Below are 19,250 nucleotides of genomic sequence, written 5' to 3'. Positions count from 1 at the left end.
GGCATACCAATGGTCAAAGAAGCCAAAGCTTACAAACAAATTCTGCAAGATTTTGCTTTGGCAGCTGGTACAAAGGTAAGTCTCTCAAAATCTAAAGTATTATTTTTTTCAATACAAATATTGCCATTCAGAGAAACCTCTCCAAATTCTCAACTCTCAAAGAGACCATCTCCCCTCCAAATATCTGGGAATACCTCTCACTCACAAACCTCTGAGCAAGGAAGTTTGGGAGCCATTGACTAAAAAACTGAAGGACAAAATTAGCGAATGGACAAGTAGATCTTTAAATCTCGCTGGCAGGGTCATTCTCACAAAGGCAAGCGTCTCGGCTTTCAGAGAGACCATCTCCCCTCCAAATATCTGGGAATACCTCTCACTAACAAACCTCTGAGCAAGGAAGTTTGGGGGCCATTGACTAATCACTGAAGGACAAAATTAGCAAATGGGCAAGTAGATCTTTAAATCTAGCTGGTAGGCTCGTTCTCACAAAGGCGGTCCTGCAATCTATTCCAATATATATGTTTTCGGCTCTTCTTGTCCCTGGAGGAGCAGCCCAACAAATCAGGGACATGCAAAGAGATTTTCTTTGGGGAAAATGGGAGGAAAAAAAAAAATGGGCTCTGGTAGCTTGAGACAAACTTTGCAAACCCAGACCTCATGGGGGTCTAGGTCTCCATGACCCAAAAACTCTCAAAAAAATTCTAGAGGCCAAGCTTTGGTGGAGATGGCTAAAGGATTCAAGCAACCCATGGGCCAAGCTCTGGAAACAAAAATATGCAAAGCACTGGCAAGAATGAGCCCTGATCAAAATGACAGGGCATACCCGAGGCTCCCATATTTGGAACAATGCTTGGGAGAACAAAGCTTTAGTTCAGAAACAGAGCTTTTGAGAGATTGGAAATGGGAACTTTGACTGGTTTTGGGAGGATAATTGGTAGCAGGAACCCAACTTAAGCAGAGAAGGGCTAGATATTCTCAAAGAGGAAACTGTCAACAAAGGACTAAAAAAGGTCAGTGACTTTTGGGATAAGACAAGAAACAATGACAAATGGATAACATGGAAAGTACCAGTTTATAGTGAAGAGACTCCTCTGAAGACCCAAGCTGAAGCTCTTACTACAATCCTAAAAGAGGAAAATTTTTATCTCTACTGTCACAGATCAACTTAGATGGGGAAGAAGCAGTGAGGACAACTTCAACCTCAAAGAAGCCAAAGAAATTGCCACTGGTTACAATTTTTCAAACCCGGATAAAATTTGGAAAGACGTATGGAAGCACCCTCATTGGATGAAAATCAAGTTTCTCATGTGGATGGTTCATCCCAAAAGAATCTGACTTGGGAAAATCTTAGAAAAAAAGGTTTTGCGGGACCATTCAGATGCCAGTTATGTGGTATCCAAGAAGAAACGAGGGATCACCTTGTCAGCCTCTGTAACTTCACCTCAACCTTATGGAACTCGGTTGCCTCTATCTTCAGACAAACTCACAGGGATAAGAACAACATCTCCAAAACCTTAAAGAATTGGAGGAAAAGACTTTCTGAGAATGAGACTGTTAACACATCCTGGACATTGATATCGGGCTTTTTAATTTGGAATGTTTGGAAAGAATGCGATAACAAAATTTTCAATGATAAATCTAGCCCACCCCAAAACATAATAGCTTAGCTCCTAAGGCAACTCAAAGAAACTATAAATACCATTTAGAAACAACCTCCTGAGAATCCTCCAACACACCAGACGGCTCGCATTCTTCCTTTAGATGCTAGTCCCCCAGGGCACAATCCGGATTACAACACGCTACAATGAGGAAAGATTACTAGCAAACCCCCCCCTGGCTACTTGAAATTCAATACAGACGGAGCCTCGAAAGGAAACCCTGGGGTTGCAAGGTATGGAGGAGCTATAAAAGATGACAAGGGGAATATAATAGTCATCTTCCACAGTCATTTAAGGAATGCTACCAACAACATGGCGGAACTAATGGCCATAGAGCAATGCTTAGAGATTCTGAGAGATCTCAATATGACAAACTCCATAATAGAAGCAAACTCTGAATTAACAATCAACTTTGTAAAAAAATAGCAAATGGCTCTGCTCTAAAGAAAATCTCGAACCACTAGAGATTTTTGCAGGTCTATCATCATATTCAATCGCATCTAAGCGTCCTGAGAACCCTAAGTTTTGTACATGTGCGCAGAAATGCCAACAGATTAGTGGACCCAGTGGCAAATGAAGGGGTGCTCTATAAAAATGATCATAATATTTACGAGTGGGAGCTAACACCCGCAAGGAATTTGCAAGAGGAATGCCACAATCCGACGTGCGCAGACAATGAGCACTATCACAGTATGAGGAAGACCCAACAATTGAGCAATTAAGTGAATGGCGGACAAGGGTTCATCAAGCAGAAGATCTCAGCATCAGCGCGACGGACGTTGTCTAATGGACGAAAGGATGCAGAGAAAGAGCGGTTTCCTTTCTCAAAGAAATCAGAGGTCAAGCGGTTTAGTGGTTTATCGGGCGCTCCCAAGACCCCAAGCGGTTTTTCATGGTTTGCCTCCGATGCCATTCATCAATCACCACATGGCAACGACGGAGAGAGAAAACCGCCTATATCGAGCAGGTTATCCTCAAGCTTCTTCTCCGCCCGATATTCTCCTCAACCGTCAGATTCGACGGGTGAAGATCTATGGCCTCAGTTCATCGAGCTAGTTGGATGCGTTATCCTCCGAGCTTATCATGATCATCATGGTGGCTCCTGGGTTTCGGATGTCAAAGTTGCACGGAATTTATCCCCCTGGACAGACCCAATAGAACCCTTGAATTTAGTTTATTTTCTTTTCATGTCCGTGGGTTTGTCAATTGGTAGGCATTTTGAGTTGCCGTTTTCACAAAGTTTCGCTGAACTGAGGCATGATTTTTGAGGTTTGGCGATCACCCACTGCTTCGTTGACTTTTGACCGAGATTTGTAACATAGTTTTGTAATTTTTTAGCCATTGAATGAGAAGGAAACACTCTTGCTTTAGCAAACAAAAAACAAAAAAAAATTAAGATTTTTAAATTTTATAAATGAAATAAAAAATGTATTTGTTATAAATTATTAAATAGTAAAATTAGCCAAATTATTTATTATATTTTAATTTATTATTTTGTATATATATTAGTAACATTACTTTGTTAATCTTATTAGGTATTAAGATTATTAAATTTTATAATGAAATAAAAGATGTATTTGTTACAAGTTAGTTAAGTTAGATTGGTAGCATTTTCCAATTTTTTATACACAAATTGGCATATGAAAATGGCACTAATTAATAATGACCTCTTTGGAAAAAAAATCCTCAATTATTCCACATCTGACTACATACATACCTGTGTGAATATTATGCGTAAACAAACAAGCCTTCAGTACAGACCAAAAAAAGGCACCATAGGAACTGCGATATTGAATAAAACCACTCGCAAATTCAAAAGGGATTTTGGATATGACACGTATGTTAGCACATTTCGCAAGCACCATAGGAACTACGATATTGAATAAAATGACTCGCAAATTCAAAAAGGGATTTTGGATATGACACGTATGTTAGCACATTTGGCATCATAATATGTCACCCAGTACTGCAAACAAAGTTGAAAACCACATGTCAAAATGGTCAACCCCTCGATATGCCGTAGACGGTCTAAAGATCACACGCATAATTGTTTGAACCTAAAGTAAAATCAGCTTTCCATAACAAGACATAACCAGGAATCTAGCATAACACGAAAAGAAGCAATATCCTCATAGTTATATGAAAAATTGGAAAAAAAATCGCATAAAATTTGCAAACAATTTTCACAGTATAAAGAAAACTGTCAAATTTTTTTACAGAGTTCGAAAGTAAAAGCAAACCAGAAGTCTCAAAAAATACCATTCACACGAACACAAAGATCTGCACATTTTATCTATAATGTCTGTTGGTACCATTCACATGGATACAAAGATCTGCACATTTTATCTATAATGTCACTACCAACAGAAAAACCCAATTAAAGATTAAATGCAAATCTCCTATCCATATGCTCTTCATGACTTCCATTTATTTGAGTATGACATACAATAGTAGCCATTCTAACAAGCCACGTTTTATTACATTGCACTCTACTAAATCTGCAACAATTTACCAGTGCAGCTAGACGGTTCACAATTATGCTTTTACATGTACAACAAATATGACCACTAAATGAATATAGCATATAACCTTATTACATATATTATAAGAGGAACTGTTTAGGGAATTGCAATTTCTGAAGGCAAGCTATTGATTTAAACCTACAAAAAAACCAGAGACTCAATTCTATAATAATAATAAAAACGAATCTAGATGTGCCAAAATCTCAAACTTGAAATAACTTCAATGCGACAAACATGCCGCTGAAACGAAACAATGACAAACGCACATTTCCATTGGCTGAAACTCGACATGATAGTGCTTACAAACTATAATATTAAAAAAATATTATCAAACTAAGAAATTGGTATTTACTATAAAGTATACCCCTTGAAGAACGCATAATAAATTGCACTACTAACTGACGAGTACTTTTACCAAAAAATTCTCATTCAGCTACAAAAGCAAAACATTAAACAAATGAAGTATGAATATCTTTCTAGTCAAAAACCTCATCTTCAAAAATATTTCTTGTCATTTCAAAATTGATTGCTTAATTGAGCACAGCATGCAGCTTATCTAATACTTTATTGAAGCTAAGAGTTCCATCTCTGGGGCAAGCTGCTTTTCAGCTATCTCAACTGCTTTTGATCTCAATTTTGCCAATTGCTTCCTTCTCTCATATGATACCTGAGCCTTTGACTTCCTCTTCTCTTCTAATTCCTGCATAACACATGAGCAAAGAAAAGACCTGAGTAATGTGTGGAATTTAGCCATCAAAATATAGCATGATAGAAAATAAAACCCCAATTGGGAAAATTTCAACAGATGCAGCACATAACACATTACCGTAATAGTGTCATAGTGATGCCAGCCAACTTCTTTGGAAAGCCTTCCTAGCAGACAGTACTTGTGACCTGGCTGAAGCCTCAACACTCTGTAAAGACAAAGTGGTAACAAGTCAAGTCACATCATCTAAAAGGACGTACTTAGGGATGAATCATTTTAAACTTGAATCGGACCCATAAGCCACATAAAATCTAAATGTTCAAGTCATAGTTTTTAAAACCGGAACTGGTGAACAGACCAGTCCACCTAATAAACCGGGTTTCAAACCAGAACCAGTCAAATTGAGACTGGTTAGATCTCAACGAACTGGTTTTAAAAAAACACATGAAATAATTAATTTTTAATGAAAAAAAATTAATATTTAAAACCATGATTCCAAACCAACAGACAAAATATGCAAAGTTTGCTCATATATACCATGTAAAGGTGAATATATCAAAATGCAAGAAAATATATAATCAAAGAGACTCTAAATGGCCTCTAGAGTCCAAAAACGAAGCCTACAAGCTATGGGGCCACTGGCCTACTACAAGTCTACATATATGATATTAGTGATCGACATTATCACAAACTTCTCTGCTGGTTCAGTGACTTGAGGTCTCAAACTTCTAAAGGTATTCTGCCCTAATATGCCCTATTACTTCAATTTGTGCTCCTCATGGCTTTACATGGCCTCCTATAGGCTATGCCAGCAGAGACCTGTTGATACCCCCTCCATCAATAGATTTTTGGCAATATTTGCAGATCATTTTGCCATCAATCATAAAACAATGAACCCATGCAGTATCCTTGGCTTTTGGAGGCATGGTAGCTACTAAGATAACTCCGTTCTTCCACTACTCCAGCAAAAACTCAACACTCTCCAAGTTCACAAAAACTCTGAATGAAATGTGTGAAAGAGCAAATGAGAGGGGAGACTTCCTTTTATTGGCTTGGATGGGTTGTTTTTGTAAGGAAACAACCCTTATTTTCCCTCCAAACCACCTCACAAGCCTCCAAGAATGTCTCTGGTGGGTCTGCAGACGGCCTGTCATAAACTGGCCAGTTTATGGGAAAACCGGCTGGTTCCATCATAAACCAGTCTGTTTATGACTGGTTTATCTAAAAAAGGGCAAATGACGCACCGAACCAGGTTTTTGACCGGTTCAATTGGTTTGGCCAATGAACCAGCCGGTTTGGCAGTGGTTGCTAGGCAAGCGGTCTGGTGAAGGGTGTAATAGCTTGGTGCTTTGGCCATTCCCTGTGATATCTAAACTATAACTTATCTCTAAAGAGCCATCCAATGCTAAAAGCTGATCTACTGTATATATAAAATGGTAAATTGCTACAATAGGGAATTGATCCTCTACATGGTGTGTAAAAACTGGGAATTATAGAGAGAAAGGTGTCAGAAGAGTCTTACTAGTATTTATCCCTCATCTAACTGTCTATATAGAGTAATTATTACCTCCTAAAGAGTAAAAAGAGATTTCTGAGTTTCTAATATCCTACTAAGTCAATATCTAGTAAGAGTCTTTATTTGAGAATTAGTTATAAGTTCTAAGGTTATAGAGTGAGTCTCTGGTTATAGGTACCAATCCTAATTATTTTTACGCTTTCCTTCTTACTGCTATACAATGTACTAATATCTGAATTTGATAATACAATTATAAATCCTGGATAAATACATAGAGAAACATGAAGACCCATGATATGGAAATATTGAGGAGTTGATTCTAGTCTCTTGTTGCGTTGCAGTGGTAGCAAAGAGAGATAGTAAGGGTCTAGTGTGTTGGCTCTGGTTCAGGATATATATGAATCTAAAATGTTTAAAGTTGGTCTATCTTTCTTAATAAGTAAAGACAAAAGACTCTGGAGTCTGTATATGATCCCTTGGATATATATAAAGGATAATACTCTCTTTTTCCAAGACTATGCTACTACTCATAATAGATTACTAACTCCTAAGTTGTTCTCTCTTCTAAATCATGCTACTATTCCTAATCGAAGCTTAGTACTTATAAAAATATACTTATGACTCTCTATATTTCCTATACTTTCCTTTTTCCACACCATTATCCCATCTTTTGACAAGATAAAATTTGCCTGGATGAACATCCACTCCTAAAACTATACCTACTCATCATATTAACAACACCTATAAAAGATCCATTCATCATATGAACCATGCCTATAAAATAAGTAAAGGGAGTCAATAATTAATAGTTGTTGTTATCAGGGTTCATTCCTAACCTTGAAATATGGGTTATCCGGGTTCCTGTTGATACCATTGAGAAAATCGGATAAAGGGTCAAAATTCGACTAAAATACTAGCTACAGTACTGGAACCTGCATTGAGCCTGAAACAGGCCTGAAATGGCAAGGGTTCAACCAAGAACATTATGTAACTACAGTAAGCTTAAGCACATAGAGGAAGCTATGTAATGAACATATATCATATATGGAATGAGTTTAGATTGATGGGAATCACAGTAATCAAACCATTAGAGTTAGGATGAGTAATGGAATAGACTAGAGCTTATAACAGCTTTGAACTAACTAGTACAGTAACTTGGGCTCATCATAATTGAATAGAAATACGAGTAATCTGTATGATTAGCTGAATAGAAGTACGAGTAACCTGTATGATTCATTACACTATGTATCTATTATGGATATACTGATCCGTAACACCTAGAGAACGTATATAATTAGTAGAGTTAAAAAAAGTATTCACCTAATTAACACAGTTGACATAACACCTTATAGCCTGTAGGGTGTAATAAGCTCATAACATTGTTATTGCCATCATCTTTCATTAAGCTCTCATTATACCGGTAGCGTCATTCCATAAGCTTAGAGAGTTGCATATTGGATAGCACTACATCAGTTTAACGTGACAATAGTATTTACCATAATCAAATCAATGTTAAACGTGTATGTTACATTACCTCTTAGATATGGTAATTTGGTTATAAGCATTCACCTAATCACTAAGTACAGGCTAATCAAGTCATATAAGCTCAAAGCTCTTCTCTATGTTACTCTATTAACTAGCTTACTACCTATTCAAATAAGCTTACCACTAGTTTATGGGCCTAGTATACCGAGTGAATGGTCAGACTCTAAGCTGTAACTATCAATAACTATACCTGCATCTTGTTATGATCACACTTGTTATGATAGAGTAATCCATATTACAGCCTATGAAATAGGATGAAAGATAACACGTAATATCATTAATATATGGTGTGCTTTCAAGTTAACCTTTGCATAGGGTCTTACATGGTTAATCAGATCGTGTGCTTTGATTTCACTAGTATTGAATCTTATACAGGAATGTTGGAACTTTACACTTGTACTAACTCTATTTGTATATGATTCCTAATAATTAGGGTAATGCTTATGACTATTACGAGCTTAGTCTATTCACGTAATGAAGCTTATATCACTAGTTCCAATTCCATTACAGCAAGTAACCATTACACAGGTATTCAGCATTCTTAAGGTAGCTATAACCTAATACTAGCTGTATTCATATTGGTTCTATTAAACTCTATTTGATTGCAGTAACAAGGGTTCCACTTTTCAGTACTAAAAATGAAGATGAGAGTTCGATTACCATTACAATACCACTATGGTTATGGCATGTTCAAATCCCAGCAGACATTGAACTCTGGAACAAATAGTGGTTTGGCCAAGTTTGATGGCTCCCCACACTGAAGTGAATCAATGATATTACATATATGGGGTTCATAGCTCCCCATATAAATTCAAAAAATGTTGATCCTAATAACCATATATACCAATAATAATGAAATTCTACGATAAAAGATTCAAGCACACCATACTTACTTCAGAGCATCTGGAATGACCATTCTCTTCTTCCTGTCATATGGTGGGGGAACCCCTTCAAAAGCCCTTAGCCTAGCAAGTGCTGCAGCACCACGCTTGGTTTTGTGTGGAATCATTCTGGGGAACATCCAAATCTTCTATGAATCAAACATCTTCCAAACATACAACTTCATCAACCACCTAAAATAATCACGAGTAAAATAGATCAAACCAGTTACCCTCTAATTGTCCTCCAAAGAATTCTTGATGGGGCTCGAAAATGAATCGGACCATGAGACGGCTTTGTATTCATTCGCTTCCTTAGAAAACGCAAGTATTTCATCTTCTGACGAACAAGTCCGCCAGACATACATATCTCTTCACAACGCACCACAACCTGCGAGGCATAGAGAAACATGAACCGAATGAAGGACTCGCCCAACATAATTGGATGTCTGAGTAACCTAAAGTGGAGCACTGTTACTAAGTATAGGTTCAAGTGTGGACCTAGTTACAACCATCAGATCCCAGGAGCTCGATTATCTTAGGGGGATTTCGGGGGGCAAAAACCATTGAAAATCTGGCAGATTGGAATGTTCAGCAGAGATACTACCGGCATTGGCAAACCAGGAGTGCTTGGATTCGTAACGTAAATCGAGGGAAGCAAAGAAAATCGACCCTAAAAATGAAATAGAAATGGTGTAGCAGAAAATACCACTCGCTGGCCATGGAGAAGCTCCTTGGCCAGGATAGAGGCGAGGCGGCCGAGCATGTGGTGGCGCGCATCTACCACCACCTCCTTCGCGCAGATTCCTGATCCGCTCACCATTGTTCTCCTCCTCTCTGCTGCTCCTCGCTACCTCGGTCTCTCGCTGGACACACGAAAGAGTTCTGAAGGCTCTAATTGGGGGTTTTAATGTCGGACTCGCTCTTCCTTTCTCTGGAATTAGGGTTTTGGGGGCTATATCTCAACCCTATTTTATAATAAAGAAACATAATAAGTAAACTAGTATACCATCGAAACGAAGGAAAGGAACGCCGAAAGAAAATGCCGAGTATATATGTGAGAAAGGGTTGGGGTTTTGTTTCTTTTACTGTTTAGATATTTTATAGATGTGGTTTTTCATAGGTGGTTATCTAAATTTTATTAAGTTAAATACAATAACAAAATTAAATTGTGATGATGAATTATATTGGTTAGTTTGAAATGTGTTGGTTAAAAAAATTATGTAAATTTTATTAAAAAAATTTGTTTAAAAAATTAAATCAATCAAATTAATTTAAAGTGGTGATATATAGTTTAATAATAAATGTTTATTGAGTCTTGTAATTAAACATCTCAATATACTCTATTTCAATATATTTACACCATCTAAAAAACTATAATTTATTGGATTAATTAAATTTTATGTATTATAATTATGTTAATAAAAAAAATATTGAAATGTATCATAATTAAAGATAAAGAAAACTAATTATATGTCCAATATATTTGGTCACAATTATAAATATTCAATAAATATATGTGAACTTTTTTAGTTTTTTGTTTTTTTTGTAACTAGATCGGGGCTAGTTTGCTTATTGGTTGGAAGAAGACTCATTTACCCACAATGGGATCACTAGGATAGGATTAGGCTCGACTGTTTGCTTATTGGTTGGAAGAAGACTCATCTACCCACAATGGGATGTTTATCACTAGGATAGGATTATGCTCAGTCGAGCCTGGACACCCCTTGGGAAGTTTAATTCCCCCAAATTGGCTTCCATTCCTCAACCCCTCCCCATGAGATTTGAACTTGTGACCTACACGGACCAAACCCCACACAAACCAACTAGTCTACACCTCATGGGTCATATATGTGAAAGTTAGTGCAAACATGTGAAAAATAGAAAAAAAGAAAAATAAAAATAAATGGAAAGAAAAATAAAACTAATTGAAAGAATAAAAAGAGAATAAATTTGAATCTAACACCTACAAAATTTACTCATCTCACAATAGTAACCTTTTATAATTATATAAGGGTGCCAAGAGGGGGAGGGGTTATCTTCAACCCCAAAGGAAATCAAGTGTTGCAGTACTTCTTGAGGTTGGGAAAACAGACCAAAAACCAAGCATAATTATATGTTCTCCTGTTGGGGCTTCGTTAGTGAAAGAAATGAATCTTACCAAGATCGTTATAGTGGGAGATTCTCTCTCCTTACCATTTAGTACTTATACAAAAACTCCTTCCATAAGGACAATAACCTGACTGAACTTCTTCATAGAATCAAGGGCACCTTACGCCACTTTCATGCTAAGGATTTTCTTCATGTTCTTAGATCTCAAAATGTTACTGCTAACAAACAACTAAACATAGTGTACCTACTAAAAGTAGGTCATTCTTTTATCAATGAAATAATTGGATGGCAATGTATGTCATAACTATACCTTCACCAATATCAATCTCTATGAAGTGTAATAAAGTTGCATGTCCGCCAAGTATAAAGGAGAGTCCTTCTCATATTCTTATCCCCCTTCAAACTCTCATCACCTTGCAATTTGCTAATAGTGGTATAGTTTATGATTCAATGAGGGGGCATTGTAACAAGGGTGGCGTGGTAGATTGCAAGCACGTAAGCCATGTGAAGGTTTGTAGATCAACATGCTCGCATGTGTTAACTCTTGCATTCGAACAGTATAACAAGCAACGAATTGATTAGGTAATTAAAACTTGGATAACTCCAAAGAAGTGGGCTATTATGAAATTAAATGGTGATAAGCTTGTTATAGCATGTGATTCCCTCGATTCCAGGACTAGATTTATGGGGAAAGTTGGATGGATTTTTTATCTCCTTTCATGGTGGCCCAACTTGCACTAGGTTCAGACATTTTTCCCTCCATAGGGGGCGGCTAATCTTGTTGTCAATTATGTTATATGATGTGCTCTGGGAATTCTTCAAGAATATGATTTGAGTATTGGAAAAGTTGGTGAAGAGCAATGCTTTCACAAGATTGAGGGGGTTGTTTTGTGCCTCTTAGTTAAATTTGGACAGTTGTGGGCTTCTCTGCTAGTTGAGGCTACTCACGCGCTCTTAAATCTAGCTTATGCAAGTGTGATTGGTCCCTCTGGAACATGGTCTACTTCTTAGGAGCAACTGAATGTTAAAACTCTTCTTGTGTTTGCCTGTGACAAATTTGCTAACTCCTGTGAGGTGTAGTGGAATTTTCTATTTACTTGGGAAGCATGGGTCCTCTACCGTCTTAGTTGTGGAAAGGTAATTGGCCTCTGGAACTGTTCCTCTAGATATATCTTAGGATAACATGACTCTCACTATGTTCTCAGGTACTTTATAATCCTCTTCATGATTGTCATCTTTGATTCTGGTAGCTCTTTGACGTTTTGCTTGCAATTCTAGAAATGTTTTGAGCCTGCGCTCATTTGCTTCTTATCTTGCCATCACTATGTACTCTTTAGCTCTTTTCCTGAACTCCTATCATATGAGTAATGGAGTTCATCATTCATAGTGGGATTTGGGTTTTGATCAAGAATCCTCCTCTTTCCGGTCAGCATTGACTATATCTTGTCCCAGCAAATTGAGGAAGGGAAGAAGGGGGTTGTTGTCATCTCTTCTTCATCCATTCCTGGGAGGCTAGCAACTAGAATTCCCTATGCCCACTTGGTAGTCCCCTACGATGTTATATCCTTTCTGTCGTCAGATCATTTGAGTCATAGCTTCCATTCCAATGGCATCTAGCTTATCCTCCCATTACCATCCATTTGAGATACCTCGAGCATGCTTTAATCCCCCTTCTACAGCCTCCACCTTTGATAGAACTCTATCTGGTAGCTCATTGTTTATGTATAAATTTTATAGAAATTGCAACTGCTCAAGTTTTCAACTTGAAAAACAAAAGACATAATTCTACTCTACTGATCTACAGAATGAAAATCACAATTTAGAACAACATGCATAGACATGCAATAAGAAAAACCAAATTAGAAAAACATGGATAGACAAGCAATAAGAAAAACCATAAATACACAGTGATTTCTAGGGGAACCCAACTAGGAAAAACCCCTCAAGCCTCTTTGCATTGATCAGTTGAATAGAGAAACTATTACAATTGCTAGCTCCAGCAATGAGCTCAACCTACAAAAGGATAATTGTTCTCTTTGCTCATTGACAAACTTTGGCCAAGACTTAGCCAATTATTTGCCCACAAATCCTCCTATTTCCTTGCGCAAATCCCGAGGAATAGCCCCTAAAAGATAGGAATTTCCTCCACATTTATTGTGCAATTCCCAAGGATTAATCATTAACTGCATGCAACACATGTACACTCAAAATTAGTTTACAATTGATGTTACATTGCCTTTTCATCTCCACTTCAACTAAGGAATTCAAATTCCTTGCATGCACTAGCTATTTGGGTTGGTTGATTAGTTAACTAACAGATCTCTGAGTTAGACTTTTGTCCCACTACACCACTGCCCTTCAGCTGACTCTATCAATAGTTAAAGGTCAATTAATTGAATACAACTGAAAATAATTGAACTAGATTACTAAAATTTAACAATCACACATGTATAACTGAACTCCAAGCCCTCTAACTCTAATTTAATGAGCTAACTAAGTGACAATAGCCATGTCACACTAGTTAACTGCCTCCAAGCTGTCCTGCTAATGTGGAAATTTGATTTACTCAATTTGCTAAGGCTAAAGTCAAGTTGAGCCTTTCTTGCTACATTTTTTAATACTCCCTCATAGCAAGAAAGGGATTTTCCACCACCCATATATTACACCTATGGAATTCAAATTTGCCTCTTAACAATGCCTTTGTTAGGATGTCATCATCATCCTCCTCAGTTGGAATGTAGTGTAGCAACATAATTCTCTTCTACACACAGTCCCGCAAATGATGATACCAGATATCAATGTGCTTGGACCTATCATGAAATACTGGATACTCAGAGAGCTTGATGCAACGCTAATTATCACAATACATCACTGCCGGATCCATCTCATGACTGAATAGTCCCACAAGTATTTTCCTCTTCTAGATTGCTTCACATTATGCTTGGCTTGCAGCCATGTATTCAACCTCTACTAAGCTGAGCACCACATACTTCTACTTCCTATTGTCCTGGGAAATAGTTGCGGACCCAAACCTAAAGATAACACCTAATGTACTTTTCCTATTGGATGGAATCCATTCTCAATCTGCATCAGTGAAGCCTTACAGCTTCACTCCCTCTGTCCGTCTATACCATAATCCATTTTGGTTAGTGCCTCTAAGGTATTGTAACACATGCTTTGTTGCCTTCCAAAATAATTTGGTAGGCCTCACCATAGCTTGTCTAAGCTGGTTGACTACATAGCACATGTCGAGTCATGTGTTCACAAGATACATCAGTAAACCCACAAGCTGCCTATAAATGGTAACATCAACTTCCTCACCTGAAGAAGCATACTCCTTCCTCCAATTTGCAGCTAGAGGTGTGTCCATGGGCTTACAATTTTCCATGTGAAATCTTTGAAGTATCTCGGTAGCATACTTTCTTTGAGACACAAACAATTCACCATCACCCTCCCATACTCCCAACCCGAGGAAGTAATGCATGAGTACCATGTCCTTCATCTCGAATTCCCTCGCAAGATCTTCTTTGCAATAGTGGATCAACTGCTCATCACTTTTCAATATTAAATCATCAACATATAAACAAGAATAAGCAACTTACCATCTACCATAATATGATGGAGGTTCACATTTGCTTCACTTTTGGTGAAGCCTAATCTAGAGAGATAATTGTCGATCTGAGAGTACCGTGCTCAGGGCGCCTGTTTGAGACCATACAATGCTCTCTTGAGTCTGCACACATGTGACTCCCAATCATATCTCTTAAATCCTTTCGGTTTCTCTATGTAAATTTTCTACTCAACAACATCATTGAGAAAGGCAGTCTTCACATCCATCTGGTGGATTTTCCACCCCATATGTGTAGTCAATGCTAGAATGGATCTAATTGAGGAATATCTTTCAACTAGTGTAAAACTTTCCTCATAGTCCACTCCCTCTATCTGAGAGAAACCTTTGGCCACAAATATGGCCTTGTACTTTTTTATGCTCTCATTAGTTGCATGCTTCACTTTGTAGATCCATCTCAAACCAACCATTGATTTCCCTTATGGTCTCGGCATCAACTCGCATACATTTTTCTTCATGATGGATTTGTATTCTTCCACCATGACATCAACCCAAACAGGTTGAGAAACAACTTCCTCAAATGAAGAGGCTTTGTCTCAATAAGCTATGTCATGAGAGCCATGTAACCAGTGTACGTATCATGTGACCTCATCTGCCTACACTGTGATGTGGGGGCTCCCACATTCTCCCTAGCATCCTGCAACAATCTATCAACTTCTCTGGTTCTCTTTCTCCCCTCTCTACAAGATTATGGTTAAGTGGATGCCTCCACTCTGCCTCTTTTTTTCTCCTTTGCATGTGGTTAATCCACAACCTCCTAAATCTCATCTTAAGGCTCCTCCTTTGGAGCTAGAAGCTCCTGCTTCGGTGGGATACTTAGCTCTCGTTCCAGATGTTGAAATATGTAATTAAGTTCGATCTTCATAATGACATATGTAGTCATGATTTTATATTTGATGTAATAAGAAAAATAAATTTATTATTGTTGATCTTGAGGCACGGGTTTCATGCTCAGGGAAATTTATTTTTAGGTCATGCTCCCAATGATATCTTCTAGGTCATTGTTGTTGAGAAATGGCAACAAGAAATTCCAGTTTAATTTGTCCTTAAATTAAACTATTAAAATCGAATTTTATTCTCATGGCAACTTGTAAATCATTAATTAAGTTTAATTTACTTAATTAGCTTAGGAATTTCGAGTTGGAAGTCTTTCTCTAGTCATGTATGTGTGATCCCTAAATTTTAGGGGTCCGAGATGAGTTTATTTGTGTTGTAATTAGATAACTTAGTTTGACTAAGTTATAGATAGTTAAACTCGTTCTAACTGTTGGAGGAACCATTAGAGGTCTAGTAGTGAGTTGGTGCATTGGTGCATCCTCAGTGCTACTCCAGCTAACTGGATATTCACTCATGAGAAACTCATGCATGTCAGTTTAGAGAAAGACTCAATGGATTTTAAAGTGCAGGGACAATGTACTATCAATTGTATGATTTTTCGAGTTGTACAGATCATGCATGCAATCGGAGAAGGACCCAAGTTTGAATTGCGCAATTATGGAGGAAGGATTTCCCAATTAAATATGGTCTTATCCTCACAAGAATTGCGCAAGGAAATAGGGGCTTGGTAGGCAGCAAAATTGGCTAAGTGTTGACGAAAGTGGGCTTGTGAGGCAGAGAGTTGGTCATACTTATGCATGAGTTGTTCTAGTGAGAACAAGCTTTGTATTTTCACTAAGATTTTTGATTAATGCAATATAGATAGTCGGGGTTTTGAGCAGTGGCTTTCTCCAAAGAAATATTGTGTTATGTTTAATTGATTATCTTCCACTTGTCGATCATTGTTTTCATCGATCTATTGGTTTTTGTTGTTAAACGAGTAGAGTAGATTATTGTCTTGTGTTTTAGTACATTACATGAGTTGTGAATCTACAAGAAAATATACATGGTAACGAAGGTGAAGAAAGTATACTAGAGGAGATTCCGAAGTTTTGAGTTTGGGGTTACATGTGAAATTCGAATTTGCAATTCATACTTCTGATCGGCAAAGGGTTTTCTACAATTTGAGACTTGAGTATGCCTTGGAAGGCAGCTCGAATTACATAGCCTGGAAGGACAGGATGGAGCTAGTGCTAGAGGACAATGGCCTCAAGGAATTCATTGATCAAGACATTCCTAAGCCACTAGCATCGGATGCTCAGAATTTGGTTGAATGGAAGAAGTGTGTGGTGAAGGCGAGGCGGATAATCCTTGAGGGAGTTCAAGACCACATTGTCTCGAGTCTCCATGGCAAGGAAACTCGGTATGCTATGTGGAAAGCATTGACAGACCTATTTCAGAACAAAAGTGACCATAAGAAGTTGGAACTGAAAGACAAACTTTGAAAATTCAAGACAGAGAAGGGCGACACCATTCCAAAATACTTGACCAAGTTCACTCACTATCGTGATAAGCTTGGAAGTGTTGGAATAGTTATTGCCGAGGTTGATATGGTGAGCCTAACTCTTCTAGGCCTTCCCAAAAGTTGGAATAGCTATCAAGACTCTGTCAATGGGAGGGAAAAGCTGCTAGATTGGGAACAAGTGTGGTTGGATTTGATGCAGGAGGAGATCAGAAGGAACACCAGAGATGGTTCCTCATCAAAGACTGATGATGAGGAAAATTGTGCCTTAGTGGGTAAGGCAAAGAAGGGGAAAGGGAAGGTGTCCCATTCCAAATCATATTCTTGTCATGGAGGCAAGAAGAAAGACATGTCGAAAGTTAAGTGCTTTCATTGTCACGAGCTAGGACATTTTGCTACAAATTGTCCACTCAAGAAGTCTAAGAAGAAGTCCTCAAGAGGAGTGGTAGGTGAGGCTCTTGCCTCTCAATTCGAATTGGAATTTACCCTCATTTCATGCATGGTGTCATCAATGATGGGTAGTGTATGGTACCTTGATAGTGGAGCTTCATTCCACATGACTGGTGACAAGGAGTTGTTCAGTGACCTAGAGGAGAAGGATCTCCAGATGCATATCGAGATGGGTGATGACGGGAGGTATAGTGCTACTGGATTGGGCATGGTTACTTTTCAGAGGGAGCAGGGTGCTCCTCTCACCTTGAGAGATGTTATGTATGTTCCCGGGTTGAAGAAGAACTTAGTATCGGTTGCCATGTTGGAGGATAGAGGCTATGATGTGGTCTTTAGCAAAGGAAAGGTATTCCTTCGACACATAGCCACGGGTCAGGTAAAGAAGATAGGGATTCAAGTTAAGAATCTCTATAAGTTGGAGGTAGAGGATTGTGTTGCTTTGAGCATGAAAGCAGAGATGGTGTAGAGACGACACATTGGCGAGTCATGGCACAAGCAATTGGGTCACTTGCATCATGGGGCTTTGAAAATCATGCAGCAGATTTCTACCGGTCTTCCCAAAGGTACACTAGAGCAAGTTGAAACATGCAAGGGGTGTACTTTGGGAAAATACACCAAGGCTTCCTTTCACGAGAGAGACAACCAAGCATACACGATTCTAAAGTGAGTCCATTCAGATGTGTGTGGACCATTATCGACAACATCCACGACCAAACACAGGTATTATGTTATATTTGTTGACGATTTTTCTCATAAATGTTGGATATTTTTTATGCAGAAGAAGGATCAAACTTTTGTAAAGTTTTGTGAATTTAAAGCATTGGTCGAGAAAGAGTCTGGAAAGAAGGTTAAAGCTCTGAGGAGTGATAACTACGGTGAGTATGTCTCAAATGAGTTTAAGAACTTCTATGTGGTAGAAAGGATTAAATGGGAGTTGACGGCACCCCATAACCTAGAGTAGAATGGGGTGGCTGAAAGGAAGAACCTAAGAATTATAGGGGCAACACGGACGATTTTGCATGATCAGGGCCTACCACTACACTTGTGGGTTGAGGCATGCAACACAATTGTTTATTTGCAGAACAAAAGCTCGCATCAAATACTTGGGATGAAAACACCAGAGGAGGCTTTCTCCAGTAAGAGACCAGATGTTGGTCACTTCAGGATTTTTGGGTCATCGGTATATTGCTATGTGACCAAAGATGCACGTAAGAAACTTGAGTTGACAACAGAGTTAGGGATATTTTTGGGGTACACTAATACACCTCACAAATATCGGGCATATCTATTGACCAGCAAGATGACAATGATTCACAGGGATGTCAGATTCGATGAGGAGAAGGCCATGCGAGTTTCCCTTGAGAGGGAGCTTCAGCTACATGCGGTTGAGGAGATTTTAGCTCCTAAGGTTGAGGAGCCTTAGATTGATGTTGAGCAGCCACATGCATAAGATCTGGGAATGGAGACATCCACTCAGGCATAGTCTTCCAGAGATGGGAGAAAGCGCATCAAAAAGGCTGACAGGTTATTGCATGATGTGAGAGAGAATGTGGGAGAACCCACATCACATTGCAGGTAGAGGAGGTCACCTGAGAGGTACACTGGATACATGGCTCTTATGAGCGGATGTGTTGAGACAAAGCCATCTTCCTTTGAGGAGGAAATGCAACAACCGATTTGGGTTGATGCCATTGTGGAGGAGTATCACTCCACAGTTTGTGAGTGTTTGGGATGTGGTCCCGAGACCAGCAGACAAGTCAGTGGTGAGCTCCTGATGGCTTTACAAGGTAAAGCAAGTCGCAGATGGTAGTGTGGTGAAGCATAAGGTCAGGTTTGTGGCCCATGTCTTTTCATAGGTAGAGGAGATTGACTATGATGAGACCTTTTCTCTTGTTTT

General features: G+C 38.5%; 1 protein-coding gene across 1 annotated transcript; it reads right to left on the bottom strand.

Annotated features, from left to right (window-relative positions):
* Positions 1 to 4,434: 4,434 nt before the first annotated feature.
* Positions 4,435 to 9,799, bottom strand: LOC149170155 (large ribosomal subunit protein uL13). Its single transcript, XM_089428919.1, has 5 exons — positions 9,535 to 9,799; positions 9,059 to 9,216; positions 8,841 to 8,957; positions 5,007 to 5,094; positions 4,435 to 4,880 (listed from the first exon to the last, which is right to left on the bottom strand). Exons 1-5 carry the CDS (start codon positions 9,646 to 9,648, stop codon positions 4,737 to 4,739), a joined length of 621 nt encoding a protein of 206 aa, XP_089285045.1. The 5' UTR covers positions 9,649 to 9,799; the 3' UTR covers positions 4,435 to 4,736.
* Positions 9,800 to 19,250: the final 9,451 nt, after the last annotated feature.

The sequence above is a fragment of the Pinus tabuliformis genome, chromosome 4_2 (genome assembly GCF_031772625.1).
Source record: "Pinus tabuliformis cultivar Carrire ecotype Pingquan chromosome 4_2, CPIR1, whole genome shotgun sequence".
NCBI lineage: Eukaryota > Viridiplantae > Streptophyta > Pinopsida > Pinales > Pinaceae > Pinus > Pinus tabuliformis.
The sequence above is the reverse complement of the archived record's forward strand: the minus strand, read 5'-3'. Positions and strand labels throughout refer to the sequence as shown.

Excerpts from the sequence above, each read along its gene's own strand:
- LOC149170155 (XM_089428919.1), bottom strand. The coding sequence starts at position 9,648 with ATGGTGAGCGGATCAGGAATCTGCGCGAAGGAGGTGGTGGTAGATGCG. Across the intron at positions 5,095-8,840 it reads GTCATTCCAGATGCTCTGAA|AGTGTTGAGGCTTCAGCCAG; the intron begins GTAAGTATGGTG and ends TTGTCTTTACAG. Across the intron at positions 4,881-5,006 it reads ATCACTATGACACTATTACG|GAATTAGAAGAGAAGAGGAA; the intron begins GTAATGTGTTAT and ends TGTGTTATGCAG.